The following is an 18832-nucleotide window of genomic DNA, read 5'->3' as shown; positions in this document are numbered from 1 at the left end:
AACATCAAGCCGAGCAGTAGCTTAGAGAGAGGGCCGTCGACGATGCGTTGCCTCAGACGGGCAGGCGGGTGCCACGGCAGGGACTCGGGCGGGATGGCAGTGTATTGTGCAGGTGAGATCTGGGAGCTGCCCTGCACAGGCGGAGCAGTTGCATAAACCCTCCAGGGTCCCCGATTAGGATTGACGTGCCGGGCCTGCAGCTCGTAGCAGACCAATCCCTGTTTCTCGTCCCCGTCCCTTGCTGCTTGTCTCTCTCTTCTCTGTGTGCTGTCTCGCTCTCTGCCACACAGTACCTCGGCGGCAGTAGGCGGATGGGCCGCAACCCCAGTATATGGCGGCAGTTCCGATCTTCTTTTGTGTGTCTGAGCCAGTGCTCGGTGACGACAGCTCGGTGACGTATCGAGCCCTCGACCTGCCCGGCCTGCCTGACCTGGTAGGCAGTGTTTCTCGTTTCCGAGGGCTATTTGCACTGCAGCATGCGCGTTTTGTTGCGATCGAAGCGATGGAACGGTGGGGTTCACTGCAACCTTGGAAGGGTCCGGAGTTGAACCAAGAGCCGAAATGGAGTAGTGAGGAGTGCGAAGAGAGAAGCGAGAGCTTTTTGTGTTCTCCAGTAGTGCATTATGGGAGAGAGGTTCACAGTTATGTTCCACGGCTGCCGAACCAACGGGTGAGTCGGAAACTTCAGAATTATACTTTCTTGCATTCAAGATTCTGCCAAGGTAATGCAACAGCATCGTCACTGGGTGTGTGTTGTGGTGGCTGGGTTGCTATGGAATTTTAGGGGTCCACCGGCCACCAGAACTGGCTATGACGCTGAATGCAGCAAGCCTTGCTTGCCATGGGCAGCCTGGCAGCCTGGTTGGAAGCAAGTCCTGGTTGTCTGGTGTCTGGTTGCCTACCTCGCATCCAGATGGCAACTGAAAAGCTACATTCCAGAATTGAGCCTTCCCAAGATACATTGGCACTTATTTTGCTTTTTGAAGGCGCACTCGTTGGTAGGCCACCTAAACCGTTTCGAGACCTGAGTGATTGATCATCCTGAGCTTGATCAGCTTGATCACGAGGCAGTTGGAATGCTCGCTCCCCTCGGTCCAAACATTTGAGACGGTCAATGTCTGCCATGTCACGGGTTCCTGGAGAAGTGATGGTGAACGTCAACTCTTGGACAATGTAGCTTTATCGCTGTGGTAATAAGAGCCGATCTTTTACAAACAGGCTCGACTATACCGCTTCAAAAGATATTCCAAGGCTCTTGTCCAGGAAGCGACCCGCTCAGGCCTCTAGTAGAAGGACTCCACCATAGTCTCCTTCATGTTGGTGTTGATGTTGCCGGGTGCGGCGCCCTCGCCAAGCCTGAACACGCTCTCGATGACACTGAGCTCCGTCGCCGTGGTATCCAGCCCCGTCACTGCCATCCAGTCGTTCACCACCATACCACCCCCTACCACCGAGCTGCCCCTGTTGACCGAGCCGGCCACAAGCGGCACCTGCAGCAGGCTGGAGAGCTCATCTTGGTCGCTTATTGACGTCTTGGGGTGCACCAGACCACCCTGATTTGAGAGCGCCATGTATGATCCCACCAGAACGTTGTCGGCCACCGTTTGCCTAAACACCTCCACGCCCAGCACGTCTGCGATAATCTCCTCCGTCTCGCGCTCCAGGTCCGGGTGGACCAGGGCAATGTGATCGTTTGCGACAATCACGTTGCCGAGCGCCGAGAGGCGCTCCTCTATCCGTTGAATTTTTACCTCGTCGGGGAGGGCATTTCGGATGTGCTGGAGTTCTTGGTCGGTTGTGCTGGTGGGGACGAGGAGGCCTTTCCGGTTGCTATTGGGAGTACTCAAGTCAGCAGGCTGCTCGTCTTGGCCGTCCTGTCATGCTCGCGAACCGCGAGTGACAAAGACTGGGCCAGTCCAGCCCGGGCCAGGTGCATCAAGACTTACCCTGTTGTTAACCGGCCGACGATGCGGGTGCCGGCGATGGTGGTTCTGACGATGGGGATGACATCTTGCAACTCGGCCTCGAAGATACTGTAGAAGTTCTCGCTTGCGCCTATGGCCGTAAGCGCGTAGGAGTTTGTGAGGGTAGAGAAGACTCCGACCCTGCGATTTAGGTGGTGTCAAGTCAGCGCGGGCACCTTGAGTGAGAGGATCGCGGGGCCGCGGGGTAGATGCTCACTCGTTGGAGTTCTCAAATTGTGCTCGCACCGCCATGATTGTGGTTGCTCGTGTGTTCCTTTTTAATTACTGTTCGTAAGGGGTTTCTGGAGTGGTCGGAATGGGTAGAGTCAAAGGATAGAGACGGGTCGTCTTTTGCAGAGTTGCTTTGCGGTGTTGCTGATAGAGAATTTTTGGGGCGGCCGGGAAGGGTCGACCTTTATCTGCAATCGTCGGCAGGGAAGGAAGCAGTGGCTCAGGTTGACGAAATTCGGAACCGCAGGGAGGTGAGCACGACTGTGAGCACCCAATTTTTTCTTTCTCTACACAGCCTGGTTTAGAATGACTACAACAGTCTGAACCGTCTATTTTCGGCCCTGGTTCAGGCGGATAGGTAGCACGATAGGCAGGCACACGGAGTAAGGATCGATAATGATGGCCGGTGAGTCAAGCTGTCAAACAGGTGAGGCGCTTGCTTTTCCTCTGGCCGCATCGCCACCACCCCTCCAAGCATCTCCCAAAACGGGAAGGCCCGCGTTGTAGTCATTCAGCATCATCGGCGCGGGCGGTGGGGCTCAGCTGGACCAGCCATTCAGCTTCGAGTTGCCAATGCTTCGTTCATTCCGGTGCGTTTCTTCATCATCTACTGTGTAGCCAACGCCATTCCCGTCGTGTCCCCAAGGTATCTCGACACATTATTACTGTACATTTTCCTCCCTAGCCCTTGGCATGCGTACCCACAAATGCATCCCTCTCCAGATATTGATATCCGCAGTGCAGCCAGTCGAGACCGTTTTCCTGCGCATTCGCCAACCAGCACCCACCTCCTGCAGGCCTCATGCAGCTTCTTGCTCACATGTGACCCTTCCTGCCAATCAATGAGAACAATCAGCCACTTGGATGTGATTCGCCAGCGCCTGCACCCGGACCTGTGCTTGGGGCCGAACCTGCACCGGTGAAGTTTGTCTGGGCCTCATTTGTGCCAGCTCCCGCGCTGTTGAATTGTGGTTGCACGCCGGCGGTGGCCATGGGCGCGCCGTTGAACCCCATGTCCATCGGTTGCATGCCCATAGGCATCATCGATGGGTCACCCATCAACCCGTTCATGTCCCCGTTGCCCATCCCCGGGATTCCAGCAATCCCGCCGAGCCCCATGGAAAGAAGCGACGCGCCAAGAGCGCCTTCGGGGTGCAGAGGGTACAGGTTGGCCTCCATAGTATTGCCGTCGAAGATGACGGTGTTCTGGATTGGCTGCTGGGTCTGGCCGAGTACGTTGATCACGTCTTGCGCCAATTGTCCCCCAAGTATGGCAGTAACGGGGGCAACCTCGCAACCAATATTCTGCAGGAAACTTCGCAGAAACTCAGCTGTGAGGGTCTCCCCAGGCAATTGGAGGTCCTTGTGCTTTTGAGTGGCCGATTTCGTGAATGCCGCGAGGTCGGCCTGGTTCGCTCCCGGGTTGCGACCATTATGGGAAGTCTGGAACTCCCACAGTGCCCGAAGGCACGACAAGGCCGGGCTGACGGCTTTAAGGCGTCGCTTGCTCTTGGTGTATTCTTCAGGTAAGAACGCGCCGTCGCTGGCGAGCAACCAAGTGCTATAGACCTCCTTCTTGGAGACGATCTCCATCTCCTTCCCGTTCTCCTTCTTCGAGTCGACTTGGAAGATTTGCCGTGTTCTCGTCTCGGCCTTCAACTCAGTGGGCACGTTGGGTTTCTCCCGCTCAATCGAAAATGTGTGCTCGATCAAGTCGGCGAAGATGAAGCCGTAAAGTCCATGTGTACCAGCAGCGTAGAACGGCCGCATATTTAGGCGCGTCGCCGTGTTGATTATGTTCAAGGCATCGGGGTCCAGGTCAGTCGCGATGACCATGTCAAAAAGGGCGAAGTAGCTCGCGCCCTTGAACCGCACGTCGTCCGTGTCGGCGATGACAGTAACTCGCGGGTTCAGCTTCTGGACTTGAGGCAACGCTGCCTCGGCCCTGTTCTTTCCTAGGTGGCCCTCCTTCTCAGAGAGGAAGAACTGAGAGCCCAGGTCGGCCTCGGTAACGTTATCATGGTCGATGATGGTCAAGGACCCTATGCCCGCCAGTACCAGATTCTTGGCGATCTCGTTTGCCAGACCCTTCATTGTGATGAGCAACACGTTCGCGTTGCGGATCTTTTGCTGGGCGGCCATACCCCAAAGGCGTATTTGTCTGTCATACAGTGCGATCTCGTCTACGAAGGTGTGAGTTGTGGGAGACTTGACGACGCAGAGGTGGACTTACCATTGCTGATCCCGTTTTGAGGCATGCTCAACATGCCGTTGGCGTCCATCGAGCCGTCGGGCATCATCATAGGCATCATCATCGGCATATTCATCAGCGCATCTGGTCCCAGCAGGCTTCCGTCCTGTGGCAACATGGAGAGCAGATTCAGGTCTGGTGGCATCCCAGGCTGCATTGGGAGATTCGAGAAGTCGCCATGCTGGATGGGGTTGGCATTGGCATCGGGTGCTGGCTGTGCCTGCGTCGCGCTGGAACCTTCTGGCTGGGCATTTGTGTGCGCGGAGGCGCTTTCCTCTTGGCCGTGGGCCGTTTGCTCCGGGTGATCCATCGTGAGTGAGGTGGGAAGAGTGGTGCTGGGATCTCAATGAGGCCTGAAGGATTGAAAGGGACACAGAGATTCAAACAACCTCCCAAGAGAGGTTCAGTGCTCTCGAAGACGAGGAATGAGGCCCAAGTGGGATGAAAGGACTGTGTTTCTGTTCCGTCTGTCCTGCTTTCAGTCGTGGCCCTTTGCACTCGGGCAGCTGAAGTTTCGTACGTTGAGCGTCCCGAGGTCAGTTTGTCGGTACGTATCGCGGTGCTTGCTGTGAGCCTGTAGCTGCCGAGCTTGACTCTGGAGCTCGATGGCACACCTTGAACACAGTGAGTCCTGCCCCGGTGAGCTTCAGGGCGACCGACTCGTGATGGGAGTTGTCCAGGTTGAAAGGTGGCAGATCGTAATGTCTAAGCCGTTGTCTGAAGCTCAGGGTCGTTGCGTTGCAAGCTTCCAACCAGTCACCAACCGCCTGGGCACCTGCAGTTACGTAGGTAGGTAGGTAGGCAGCTCTTCAGCCGTATGGCACACCCTGGGCCACCCAAGCACCTAGGTACCTAGGTACCCGTCCAGGTACTTACGTAGGGAGGCAAGGCGATAGGAGTGGGCCCCCTGGTGGATTTGCTGACCCGCCCACACATCTCGCCCTACTGAGCAGGGGTCTCCAATGGCTCGGACTACGTTCCTACCGTAGGTACTCTGAGATTTGCCTTCGTCGCCTCGTCCATATCTGCCAGCTTCCGTTTTGCCAACCCCCGGAAGGCCTTGACCCGTTCTGTAGATTGTACTGCGGGAGACCTCGACAGGATATCCTCCTGTTCTGTGTACGCCTGGCAGTCTGTTATCTGGTGCAGGTAGTCTCGTATGCCTCTTGCTCCTTGGTCACGTAGATTTCCTCGGGTCGTTTCATCACTGCAGGCTCTGTTTCTGAATTATTCCAGTGGGCTGCCGACCTTGTCGCCCAGGCAGGTAGCGTATGACGGACGATCCGCTTATAGAGATGGTTTGCGTCTACTTGGAGGGAGGGGCTGCTACTGCCTTGTGAAATACAAACTGGACCAGACTAAGCACACCCGGATTCAGCGGTCCCTGTCGGCATTGACGTCGCGCTTCACCCTCCTCTCAACGGCCACCGACCAACGACCACTCTTCCATGCAACCCCGTCACAACTCGCCGTCCCATCTTGACAACCCAACCCACATCACACTCTCTGCACCTTGAATTACGGCTTTGACTCACGACTCACGCAGTGCAGCGAACAGCCTCTGCTGTTGGACCCCACGTCACCGTCCCGAGCGATTGGAGCAGGTGCGGCGCTTTATTGGCGGCCGTCTCGCCCGCACTGCCATCTTTGTCTTGAAATGCCCGTGAGTGATAGAGACCCTGCATCTGCTCGGTCTCACCTTCGCCCACAGCAGCACCTGCGATCGCCATCTCACTCTAACTCGAAACACCATCCCAGTACCAAGACCAACGCCGTCTACTAGACTTCTCTCAGGCCGAAGTACGAGGGGACGACGAGCTGGAACGAATCATCAACCGAGTGCGGCACGAGCGACAGCGCCTGTTGAGAAACCGTCTACTCCAGAGGGTGGAAATCGGAAGAGATCTGGACGGGGACTCGCGCACTGGCGGGGAACGAGAGGCTTCTGAGGCCACCGCAGGAGGAGCCACGACGGGACCAAGGCCCCGTCTAGGCTTGATAAGTAGCGACGGGGAGACTGCTTCTCCCGGGAACATGTCTACCAACCAACGGGACCTCCAGCGCAGATTCTCACGAGAGCCTGCACCGCGGCACTCAGAAGCCCTGCCCAGCTTCGCGAGCCTGGCCACCGCGACAGCCCTGCCACCTCTGCGCTCCCTAGGCACGCGGCGAGGCTCTGCAACGTCCACACCCACCGGCACGAGTGGACGCCCGGCACGCCAACGACTTGCCGAGAGATGGCTTGACCGATACCGAACTTCTGAGAATCGAACGTCGAACCCGACCAGCTTCGAAGACCTGGAGTACGATTTGGACGATGCGAATTCGCAACTGCGTGCACTTCTAGAGTACACCAATACCGCCATGATGTCATCTCCTCTGAGCCCGACATCCCACTCACATACTCCCTATCCAGAACAGGCTGAGGACAGCCGTCGAGTAAAACGGCGTAAGCTGGATTCTGAGAGGACAGGGTCTAGCTTTAAAGGGTTCCGCTATGGCAGGTTTGGCCAGATCGAGCCTGGCCAACTGAAGATGGAGATTGAGAGCTGTGATGGTGGGATGTATGCCGACAGCAACATCAATCCCCCGGAGAGCATTCTCAAGAGGGACAATTCTGTCTATTGCACAAAACGGAACCGCTGCAACATTGTGCTGAAGCACCAGGGCGCCACCGTCTTCACCTTGTCAGAATTGGTGATCAGGGCCCCCAGTGCCAACTACTCTTCACCGTAAGTCTCTGACTCCAATCGCATGTAACAGGGGGAGGAGCTAACTTTGAGCAGAATTCGGGAGGGCATGGTGTTTGTCTCCATGGCATGTGACGAAGTTCTCAACAGGACGGCCCAGTACCAAGTCCAATACGTCCCACGCGACGACACGAGGACGCCCGGGGAACGGGCACGGCACAACTACGACATGTCCAATAGCCGTTCGCGTCAAAGGCGTATCAACCTCAACGCCCGTCTGGAGGAGGCTTTGGAGCACAAAGCAGCAGTGTTCCCGGTCGAACCTCTACACTTCCCTGTGACCATAGACACAGACTGCAGTGACACCGAGGAGTCGCCTGTGCCCCGTCTGCTTCGACGGCAAGCACCCCCGCCCAATAGGATTGGCCCCTTGCCATTCGAGAGTGATGACAGCGAGGACGGCGAGAACGGGTTTGCTCCTTGGAACGACGACATGGGGCTCAATGACGATGACAGCAGCCCCCCGCCGGCGCCGCCGCCGGTGGACCGAGACGCCCAGGACATGACGCTGGCTGAAGCCGCCGAGGCATCTCAGCTTGCCACCCAGGAGGCCGTGAGGGCAGTCGGCGGCGAACTGCTTGCACCCCACGCCAAATTTTACATCGAGAAGGACAAGAATAGGTGCACCATCAAATTTGATCCTCCAATTTCGGGGAGATATATTCTTCTTAAGATGTATCATCCGACGTACGTATTCCGAGATCAAGTCTCTCCTGTTTGCACCCCATTTCGTGCGGCGTTAGGCGTCAGCACCTCAGGAGAAGGTGTCTTCAGGCGTGCTCTCGACCTTATGGGACTATCGTTGTCGAAAAATGCTGACGCTGAATAAATCAACAGGTCCAATATCGACGTGCAAGGTGTCTTCGCGAAAGGATTCGCGGGTCCACGCTACTTCCCCAGTACAGATCTACGATGAACCAAATTTCAGGTGGGATGGGGCTGGGAAGACGGCGTTGCCCCGTGGTGCTGGGCGGTTTTGGGAGATGGGAGTAAAACTGATCCGCCGCCCTCCAGACTACCGTGATGACACAATGAAGATACGTTGGGTGGGCAGTGTACTCATGCCCCGGCCATTTCTTGGAGGATTAGCCTGTGCTGGCAGTAATACTTGAATGCGCAGCTTATTGCATGGTCAATGAAGGTCGGTCCTGTACGATGAGCGACCTGATGAAGATACCTCGGCGTTGCGTTGGTCTTGATAATGTCTCTTCGAATCAATGAGTGCTGGTGACATTTGTCTCAGTTCATGGCTACGAGAAAATCCCACATGCAATGCTGAAAACTGGGTTGATCAGGTTGCTGGCCAACTTCACGGTCCATTCGAGGTCCACAATGCGCCTCGGGATGATCGTCTTGAGATCCGTCAAGCATGTGGTCTAGAGTAGTAGCAGCCTTGTGGAGGTGGGCTGCCAGGGCAAGTGAGATAGATGCACCGTGATCAGTGACGGACGAAGCAGGCTGGCAGGGCTCGGATAGGTAGTCTACACTAGATACCAAACCTTACTGGCACGAACAGTGACTGCCACGGCTTGGCTCCCGAGACCTTGCATAAACCTGCATGGGTTGGCCCGCTTATCAGGCACAGGCGGCGACCCACACCTGGAGTCCCGCGCCCCGATAGCCGGAGGAGCTTGCCCATTTGACCAAGAGACCCTCCCAGAATGCACCCGCAGAACTGCGAAGATTCATGTGTGCATTACAAAGCATGCGTCTGCCTGACCGGCGGCGTGGGTTGCTCAATTGGCTGCAGGGCGAACTGTACAGTGCTGAGAGAAGGCACCTTGCTCAGCCCCAGAAGAAGAAAAGAAAAATAACCTCTTCAGAACAGAAGCTGTGGATGGACTGACAGGACTAGTGCCGTCTGAAAACTATATTCGACGAGTTGAATGACGAGGACAAAAAACGTCATCGGCTCGGATCTAATAACTTCTCAGCCCCGAGGCCCATCATAGGTGGTAACAGTGTTCCGTCCGAAGAGGCGAACCCAAACCTCCGGGACCACTTAACCTTTTTTCATTCTGTTCTCTCCTTGTCTCTGGGCACGTTGCCGTCCTACACCACCGAGTCTGGCAAGACAAGACCTGCGACTGTAGACACACCAAAAGCGCCTCGGTCCCACCAACGAACGGCACAGCGCTCCGTAGCATGTCCTCAGACCGCGAGTGACAATTGCGCAAACGACCGAGAACCACCACACCCCCTTCGGAGATGCAGTTCGTTCTCGGCGGCGACGACGACCCCTCGTCCCAGCAGGCTGCCGCCCTCCTCGCATCCTCGGGCTCCTTCACCGGCTACCGGCCGCAGCGCCTCGAGCTCGGGCGGGGCTACCTCACCGCCGGCGAGGACTTCAAGCAGCCGCTATGCGGTAACGAGGAGGGCTGGGGCCCCCTGAGCCCCTTCCGCTACGACTTCACGCCCTGCTTCCTCGACGTCTGGGTCGCCTCCGTCGCCCTGTTCGGCCTCGTCCTCGGGCTGCTGGCCGTGGTGTGGCTGCTGCATGAGGAAGCCGGCCGAGGTGGTCAAGGGGTGGCACTTTTGGACCAAACAGGTACGGATGCGAGCGCAATGCGCTTTGGCTGGCTTTGCATTGTCTCTGTCTGCCTGGTGGAGAGAAAAGAAAGAGAAAGAAGCTTGGCTAACAATTTTGCGTGCGCACGACAGAGTCTACTAGCCCTCGTCATCGCCGACTTCACCGCCCAGCTCGTCATCCAGATTATCAACTACCCTAATATATGGTTTGGAGACTTCAGGGTGTGGACGACAGCCCTCACCATAGCCTCCCTTGCCGTCATATTCTCGATACAATGGCTCGAACACGCGAGGCTGCGGAACGCGAACGGGGTCGTCCTCTTCTACTGGCTGTTCCTGCTCATAGCTCTTGCCGTCAAGCTGCGATCCCTCATCTCCCAGCAGATCTACGCCTCGAACCAGGCATACTTTGTGACCTACTGCGTGGGCTTTGGGGTCTCGGTGGTCGCATTTCTTGTGGAGTGGCAGTGGCCTAAGCGGAGCGATCAGTACGAGGCCCTCGTCGACGAGGAGGAGTGCCCAGCTGAGTATGCGACAATTTTCTCGCGGCTCACTTTCTCGTGGATGACGCCACTCATGAAATTCGGCTACGAGAACTACCTCACCGAGGACGACCTGTGGGGGCTGCAGAAGAGCGATACCAGCAAGGCGACGGGGTCGGCCTTCGAGACGGCGTGGAAGCACCAGCTGCAGCACCGCGAGCGCCCGTCACTATGGATCGCGCTGTTTCATGCGTATGGCGGCCCATATGCGCTCGCCGGTGTGTTCAAGATGATGAACGACATCTCGGCGTTTGTTCAGCCGCAGCTGCTGAGATTCCTCATCGCTTTCGTCGCCTCGTACGGCGAGGGCAAGGAACCGGAGCCTGTGATCAAGGGTGCCTCGATCGCAATAGCCATGTTTGCTGTCGCTGTGTTCCAGACCAGCATGATCCACCAGTACTTCCAGGGCACTTTCGTCACGGGCATGCGGATCAAGGCCGGTCTGACCTCTTCGATCTACCGGAAGGCCCTGAAGCTATCTAACGAAGGCCGCGCGGCCAAGTCGACAGGCGACATCGTGAACTACATGGCGGTGGACGCGCAACGTTTGCAGGACCTGGCGCAATTCGCCCAGCAGGTGTGGTCTGCCCCGTTCCAGATCACCATCTGCATGATCTCGCTGTATCAACTGGTGGGCTGGTCGATGATGGCTGGTGTGGGTGTCATGCTCGCAATGGTGCCCCTGAACGGCATTGTGGCTCGCTTCATGAAGACGTTGCAGAAGGAGCAGATGAAGAACAAGGATACCAGAAGCCGTTTGATTGCCGAGATAGTGGCGATGATGAAGTCCATCAAGCTGTACAGCTGGGGAGCTGCCTTTATGAACAAGCTCAACTATGTGCGGAACGAGCAGGAGTTGAAGACCCTTCGCAAGATAGGAGCCGCGCAGGCAGTTGCCAACTTCACTTGGAGCACTACTCCTTTCCTCGTGTCGTGTATCACGTTCACAGTGTTCGTGCTCACTCACAAGGAGCCTCTGACGACGGATATTGTCTTCCCGGCTCTGGCGCTCTTCAACCTTCTGTCTTTCCCTCTTGCAGTCTTCCCCATGGTGATATCATCAATTGTGGAGGCTACTGTAGCAGTCGGCCGATTGACTGCTTACCTGACCGCGGAAGAGCTGCAACCTGATGCTATCACCTGGAAGCCAGCCGTTGAAGACCCCGGCGAGGAGACCATCTCAGTCAAGGATGGCACCTTCTCGTGGGACCGCCACAACGAGAACAAGAACGCCCTCCAGGACATCACATTCTCCGCTAGCAAGGGAGAACTGTCCTGCGTTGTGGGCAGGGTAGGAAGCGGCAAGTCGTCGTTCCTGCAGAGCCTGATAGGGGACCTGTACAAGGTCAAGGGCAATGTCACGGTCCACGGCGCAGTCGCGTACGTGGCCCAGACCCCTTGGATCATGAATGCCACGGTCAAAGAGAACATCGTCTTTGGTTACCGGTACGACTCGAACTTCTACGAGAAGACAGTCAAGGCATGCGCGCTGCTTGATGACTTCACCGTCCTTCCGGACGGAGATGAGACAGTTGTCGGGGAGCGAGGCATTTCTCTCTCCGGCGGACAAAAGGCGCGTGTCGCTCTGGCCCGCGCTGTGTACGCGCGGTCTGATGTGTACCTCTTGGACGATGTTCTCTCTGCGGTAGACGCTCACGTTGGGCGTCATATCATCGATAATGTCCTCGGCCCCAAGGGCCTGCTGGCTTCGAAGACTCGTGTCTTGGCTACCAACGCAATTCCCGTACTGGCCGAGGCCGACTACATTGTCATGCTGCGAGAAGGCAGCATTGTCGAGCAAGGGACTCTGCAGCAGCTGGTAGCCATGCGCGGCCTCGTTGCGGATATCTACAAGTCCGCTGGTCAAGACTCGGGCCCCTCAACTCCGGGACCAGCCAGCGCCGACAGCCCTGGTAATGGGTCGTTCGATAGCGAGATTTCCTCGATCGAGGACGAGCGCGAGAAAGACGAAATGGAAGAGGCACAAGAAGGGCTTGCAACTCTCCAGGCTATCCGCCCTGGCCCACGTCAGGGTAAATCAAATGGGCGTTCCGACAGCATGGCCACCCTGAGAAGGGCGAGCACTGCCAGTTTCCGAGGTCCCCGGGGCAAGCTGACCGACGAGGAGGCCGCACCGAGCAAGACCCGGCAGGCGAAGGAACACAGTGAGCAAGGCAAGGTCAAGTGGTCCGTCTACGGCGAATACGCAAAGATGAATGACCCCTTCGCTGTCTGTGTGTACTTGATCGCGTTGCTGGCCGCCCAGACCGCTCAGATCGCGGGCAACTTCTGGCTGAAGGACTGGGCGGAAACCAACTCTCGTGTTGGTGCGAACGACGATGTTGGAAAATATATCGGCATCTACTTCGCCTTCGGGATTGGCTCTTCCAGTCTGACGGTTGTCCAGACCTTGATTCTGTGGATCTTCTGCTCCATCGAGGCCTCACGAAAACTGCATGAACGCATGGCAAAGGCCATCTTCAGGAGCCCCATGTCCTTCTTCGACACGACGCCCGCGGGCCGGATCCTGAACAGATTCTCGTCTGACATCTATCGTGTGGACGAGGTTCTAGCAAGGACCTTCAACATGCTGTTCGTGAACGTGGCCAAGTCAGGTTTCACGCTGGCTGTTGTGTCTTTCACGACACCCGCTTTCATTGCCGTGATTCTCCCGATGACGGCCATGTACCTCTGGATCCAGAAGTACTACCTGAGGACCTCTCGGGAGCTCAAGCGGCTGGACAGTGTCAGCCGCAGCCCGATTTACGCTCACTTCCAAGAGTCACTGGGCGGCATCTCCACAATTCGGGCCTACCGTCAGCAGCCGCGGTTCGAGCGTGAGAACGAGTGGCGGGTGGACTCTAATCTCAAGGCCTTCTTCCCATCCATCAGCGCCAACAGATGGTTGGCTATCCGCCTCGAGTTCATCGGCGCCGTGGTCATCCTCGCAGCCGCAGGATTCTCGATCCTCTCCGTCGCGAGCCACAGCGGGCTAAGCCCCGGCGCGGTCGGTCTGGCCATGTCATATGCACTGCAGATTACGACCTCGCTCAACTGGATTGTGCGCCAGACCGTCGAGGTGGAGACTAACATCGTGTCTGTGGAGCGAGTGCTCGAGTACGCCAGACTCCCCAGCGAGGCACCCGAGATCAACCCTCAGAAGCGGCCGCCTGCTGCCTGGCCCGCCTCCGGCACCATCTCCTTCAACAACTACAGTGCGAGGTACCGCGAGGGCTTGGACCTTGTTCTCAAGAACATCAAGCTAGATATCAAGTCGCATGAGAAGATAGGTGTTGTGGGTCGCACGGGGGCTGGAAAGTCCAGCCTGACGCTTGCCTTGTTCCGCATCATCGAGGCGGCCAGCGGCAACATATCGATCGACGACCTGAACACGTCCAGCATCGGTCTATTGGACCTACGCCGCCGCTTGGCGATAATACCTCAAGATGCTGCCCTCTTCGAAGGGACGGTCAGGGACAATCTGGACCCTGGTCATGTACATGATGTAAGTCACCCACCCCCCTTCTCCTCTGGCGTCCCCCAATGCCCAGAAGGGCGAACTCGTCCCACCTCCATGAACAAATTGGGAACTGCCACCACCAAGCCCCCCGACATGATTGACACTTTTCAAGCCTCTTCCGGGCAATGAGATCATGAGTACTGATTCAGATGCTGCAGGATACCGAGCTGTGGAGCGTTCTCGAGGTAAGCCCGTTACACAGGAGCCGATTTCTCTCCAATCGCCCTGCCACATGGCAGAAAACGTTTATGCGGTGGCGCCCTCGGTCTGCTAGGCTGTACGATCCCACTTTTACTGACACCGTTTCACTGCCAGCACGCCCGGCTCAAGGCACACGTTAGCCAGATGGACGGTGGCCTCGAAGCACGGATACAGGAAGCAGGTGAGTCCACAGGCCATACAGCTAGACCTTTCTCCTTCGCTTTCCTTCGGCCCTTTCGTGCACCATGCCTCGCACAGCATCATCACTTGTAACAGCGGTCTGGGTCTCCCGCCCCATTTTGGCACATCCGAGCACGCACTGGGCGGGGAGCGAGCCCCAAGCCCGAGGGTCTCGTCGAGCGTGAGCCTCTCTGGGCGGGTGGCTGGCTGGCAATCGCCGTCATCTCTCATCTACAGCTCTCCTCGTGATCCGAAAAGAGAAGTGCCTGCATGATCTCCATTACATGCAGGAAAATCTGGTCTCGTGGCCATCCACACAAGTTCTAGGCTCCTTGCCCCCTTCGATTTTCCTCTCGACTCGAGCCACATCCAACGCGCTATCCGCTATACCTTGCACACCTCACGTGGCACACGTTCTGGTCGCACACGTCCTGCCTGGACAAGACCCCGTCGTACGCACATTGGGGACCTGGTTGGACATGCTCGATCTGGCTCGTATTACAGCCGGCAACGTCTCACCACCACCACCTCAAATTCTTTAGCCGACGATGTGTGCTCGGGAGATCCAACCCGCTCCATTTCGCCTCCATCCCTCCCTTCCCCCTTCTCCCCCCCGCCTCGCGTCTTACATCATCGTCCCCAATGCTTGAGTAACCCAAGCGGAAAAACTCACGCGGAAATCAAACACACACTCACTGCCTTGGGGGAAAATAAACGACGTGATGACAACGATAATGGTATGATGACGGCGATGACGATGATGATGGCTGACCACCGGCGCCCCCGCGCTCTCACACAGGCTCGAACCTCTCACAAGGCCAGCGGCAGCTCGTGTCCCTCGCGCGCGCGATGCTCACGCCGTCCAACATCCTGATCCTGGACGAGGCGACGGCGGCGGTGGACGTCGAGACGGACGCGATGCTGCAGCAGACGCTGCGCAGCCCGCTCTTTGCGAACCGCACCATCATCACCGTCGCGCACCGCATCAACACCATCCTCGACAGCGACAGGGTCGTCGTCCTCGACAAGGGCGAGGTCGCCGAGTTCGGCACGCCCGCGGACCTCGTCGCCCGGAGGGGCGTCTTCTACTCGCTGGTCAAGCAGGCCGGGCTGGACAAGGATGGGGAGTGAGGAGGGGCGGTCATGTGCTATGTGTGTGTGTGTGTGTAGTGTGTAGTGTGTGTATTTACGTGCGGTTGTGAACCCAGATAGAGTGCTATCGCCTCGGGCCTAGGCCTGTGCGAATGGTAGTGGTGTTGGTGGTGTCGTGGTCTTTTTTACTGGCATTTATGGCAGGGCAAAAGTGTGAGCGAAGCATGCATGAAACCGGCAGGCAGCGGGTCAAAGCATTTGTGTTTTTTGGGGGGGAGGGAATCTCATGTAGTTACACAGGTACAGCCTGCTCTGACCATATAAAAGTTCCAAACAAGAGCCATCTCAGATCTCGGATGGGAATTCACACAAATCTCGGCAGGCATTTCGGTGTGTGTGTGTATGTGTGTGTGTGTGTGGTGTGGTGTGGTGTGGTGGTTGCCTTCCCCCCGGGGCTGATTGTGTGTGTGTGTGTGTGTGTGTGTGTGTTGGTGGCGTCGGGAGGGGACGGTAAGACGAGTGTCTCGTCGATGCTGTTGGTTGTACATAGTTCTTACCACCAGATCCCCCGATGGGGCAGTCGGGCGCCCCCCTCTACCACGGGTTTCCGTCGGTGTGTGGATTCCAGACATGATAGGCGAGATGGAGCCCCGGGAAGGGGAGAAGAATGAAGGATGAGACTTCTCCAGTGACCTACTAGGGACGCTGTGTAACCGCACCAGCACCGAGAGAGTGTCTGCGTGCGTAAGCGGTGGCTTGCTTACTGGGGAAGAAGGAGTGACAAAAAGGAAAAAAGATGAAAAGAAAAGCAAAATAACCAGAAACAAAGGGTGAAGATGCGCGTCCACACACCGCGATCCCGTCCCTCCCTCTCCTCCGTCCCATGGGGGAAAAAGCAGAAGAAGCAAGTGTCGGAACATGCGGATGGAGTTGCTTCCGAATGACTGACTGTGCTTTGCTTTGGCTGCTGCTTGGCCCCTAGATCCCTCCCGTCCCAAACCCCGGGGAGCGATTTGGGGGTGGGCGAGATCTCGCTGGGGATCTGTAGTCTCAGCGCCCCGGGACAATCATTTTTCTTTTTTTTTGTTTTGTGTTTTCTTTCTTTTTCGTAGTCTCCGAGATACAGCCCAATCTCCCTAATACTCTGTGGCTTATTTCACACACGGGAGACGGTGAGCTAGTCGCATGGCTGGATGTCGCGGGCTCTTCGCCTGGGAAAAGGAAGTTCCTTCTCTTTCGCACACCACCAGCCAGGCAACGCGGGAGACCGGGGGGTCGCTCCCGCGCAGTCGAAATCCCGGACGCCCGTTGGGAAAATGAACCCCCCAAGGGGAGGGGGTCGAATTCCCTGGATCATGGGCGTGCGGCACAGCTCCTTTCTGACAGCAGAGATCCACCTCTCGGAAATGCACAGGAGGGGCCCGAGAGAGAGAGGGGTCCTCCGCCTCTTGGTACTATGTATCTCCTCAGCATGCCAGGATGGCGGAGCTTCGTGGTTTTATTTGGTTGTTTCTGGGCTGGTACCGGCAGTCTAATTTCTTGCGGCGGGGATCGTCTCCGTGTTCCGCCCGGATCATGATGAAGTCACAGCACGCCATAGCTACGTACTGTACGTTGAGGCGATGCGAGTTGAGCTTGTCATCTCTTCGCTTGGTCTTGGCCAGGTAATTGATTCGACGCAAGTTCAGACATAGTCGCGCGTCCTGTTGAGGTTATCAGCACTGGAGCAATAACTGCCGTCCGGTGAAACCACGCCTTTCTCCGACTTCATCCTTGCGCTGCGTAGCACACAAATGTGACAAGGGCGGCACGGTGGTCAGACCTTTTACCCACATTCCGACTCGCGGCCTGTGAATCGCCATCAAAGGCTCCATGCCCCATGAAAGACCGTAGGAGGCAGGGAAGGAGAGTCAGACAACGCAAGGCAGAGGAAAATACCAAGTCACATCTAGGGCATCAATCCAGAAAGTCAACCGAGCCAATGCCCTTATTAGCATTGCCGCGGAGAGCTGAACCGCCCACAAAAAAGGCCAGAAGGATCAACGGCGGTCCACAGGTACGAGGCAACTTTAAACGAAGAGTTCAAAAAGAATCCCACGAGATATTCAACGCTTCTGTGGGAGGCGGATCTGCACGAATACTACCGCGAGCGTGCACCTCCCCTTGGTAATATGTACCTGTAGAATCGAATGGTACGTGAGTCACTCCGTGTTGCTGGTGTGTACTGTACCGGAGTACGTGAGATATTTCAGAGACGTCAAGGACATGCGATAGGGTCCTTTCCGCAGGGAGTTTCCATCCCACGCACGTAAATCTGTGCAGCAGGTCTCTACTGCGATCCGCGCAGCTTTCCAGGACTTAATGGAGGTTCCTCGCGGTCCCGGATCGAGAGGGCGAGGCATGAGCTGGCGAGCAGGACTGAGCGGCGACATGGGGCGCACAAAAGCCGCGAAGATTGATTGCACCAGACAAGAATGCGGGCGATAGGTAGCAATGAGCGGTAGTCGCTCATGATACCTAATGGTCCGCCCGTCGCACAAGTGGGGGTCGTTCTTCTGCCTGACACCTGTACACAATGGCTGAACCGGCAGCCTCGATGGTGGGAACAGGCATGTGCTGACACCCCCGAAATCGCGAGCACGGCGGGAACCATTGGAGCTCCAGCTGACCATCGACATTGCCAGCGAACACGGCTGGATTCACTTAGTCGCGTGTCACAGCATGTGTTTCTCGCGCCGATCTCCGGACTGTGCATGCCGTCGATACTGCAATCATGCATGACGAGGGGGGGGGGTTGGCTGCACAAGGTTTCAAAACGGGGTTATGGCTGTTGACTTGGCGTGGCATGCAGAAAGACCTTCTGGCTCTCTTTACCTGTTGCATTGATTGCATCTCCCGTGAAAAACAAGGTATTGAACACAGCAGGATGAGTAATGCTGTTAGCAGCTGGTACGGGAAGTGGTACGGTGGTTGAAGATTTCCCCAGGGTCTTTGATGCAACGTCTGTATTTGCAAGCCCACGTTGGATCAAGTGGGTAGTAACGGCTGCCCGCAAGCCAGCTTGGGCTGCAGTATTCAGAGGCCTCTGTGGCGTCTTGCCCTAGATTACGGTAGCAGCACAGGCGCCAGGTCTCCAGGCTCCATCGAGGACCACGGCTTGTTGGGGTCCCATGAGCCGTGCAAGGTGAAGACGGGAATAGGGGCCTCACCGCCCGACAGCCCTTCTGTATTTGGCGAAAGAGTTATGGCAGAGACCGCCATTGTCTTGGCGCTAGATCAGGACGCGGCCGTCGCGACAGTCCATCTTCTCATGCCCGATGTCGAACTGTGCCCGGCAGGCAGACAGGCCACAGCATTGTCGTATTCTCGGGACACTGCTGCGGCATTGACAGCGGGTCTCCATTTGAGTCGCTGAATTGATCCTGATCCTGGCTGGGCCTTGAATGATGCCCTTGGTAGATGCGTAATTGGTCGTTCTTGACAAAGGCTGGAGCATTTCTCCCACTTTCCAGGGAACCCCTCGGTCCAATTGTCGTTACTAAGGGACTGGACCACGTGCTATCAGCATGATC

At 56.8% G+C, this 18832-nt stretch overlaps 5 protein-coding genes across 5 annotated transcripts; 2 read left to right on the top strand and 3 right to left on the bottom strand.

The window, feature by feature from the left end:
* Positions 1-1283: 1283 nt before the first annotated feature.
* INS49_005975 (uncharacterized protein) lies at positions 1284-2216 on the bottom strand (the record flags this gene model as incomplete). The annotated part of the gene is made up of 3 exons (XM_043166750.1): positions 1284-1830; positions 1947-2105; positions 2182-2216. 3 exons carry the CDS (start codon positions 2214-2216, stop codon positions 1284-1286), a joined length of 741 nt encoding a protein of 246 aa, XP_043027894.1.
* Positions 2217-3047: 831 nt separating this feature from the next.
* INS49_005974 (uncharacterized protein) lies at positions 3048-4756 on the bottom strand (the record flags this gene model as incomplete). The annotated part of the gene is made up of 2 exons (XM_043166749.1): positions 3048-4378; positions 4429-4756. 2 exons carry the CDS (start codon positions 4754-4756, stop codon positions 3048-3050), a joined length of 1659 nt encoding a protein of 552 aa, XP_043027893.1.
* A 1347-nt stretch (positions 4757-6103) lies between these two features.
* INS49_005973 (uncharacterized protein) lies at positions 6104-8112 on the top strand (the record flags this gene model as incomplete). Its single annotated transcript, XM_043166748.1, has 4 exons — positions 6104-6109; positions 6205-7178; positions 7233-7883; positions 8034-8112. The coding sequence occupies 4 exons, from the start codon at positions 6104-6106 to the stop codon at positions 8110-8112; spliced, it is 1710 nt and encodes a 569-aa protein (XP_043027892.1).
* A 1292-nt stretch (positions 8113-9404) lies between these two features.
* Positions 9405-15299, top strand: INS49_005972 (uncharacterized protein; the record flags this gene model as incomplete). Its single annotated transcript, XM_043166747.1, has 5 exons — positions 9405-9680; positions 9858-13772; positions 13946-13972; positions 14103-14169; positions 14968-15299. The coding sequence occupies 5 exons, from the start codon at positions 9405-9407 to the stop codon at positions 15297-15299; spliced, it is 4617 nt and encodes a 1538-aa protein (XP_043027891.1).
* A 1427-nt stretch (positions 15300-16726) lies between these two features.
* On the bottom strand, positions 16727-18521 carry INS49_005971 (uncharacterized protein; the record flags this gene model as incomplete). The annotated part of the gene is made up of 2 exons (XM_043166746.1): positions 16727-16963; positions 18381-18521. 2 exons carry the CDS (start codon positions 18519-18521, stop codon positions 16727-16729), a joined length of 378 nt encoding a protein of 125 aa, XP_043027890.1.
* Between the last annotated feature and the right edge of the window lie 311 nt (positions 18522-18832).

This window comes from Diaporthe citri, assembly GCF_014595645.1.
Source record: "Diaporthe citri strain NFHF-8-4 chromosome Unknown scaffold_2, whole genome shotgun sequence".
Lineage (NCBI taxonomy): Eukaryota > Fungi > Ascomycota > Sordariomycetes > Diaporthales > Diaporthaceae > Diaporthe > Diaporthe citri.
The sequence above is the reverse complement of the archived record's forward strand: the minus strand, read 5'-3'. Positions and strand labels throughout refer to the sequence as shown.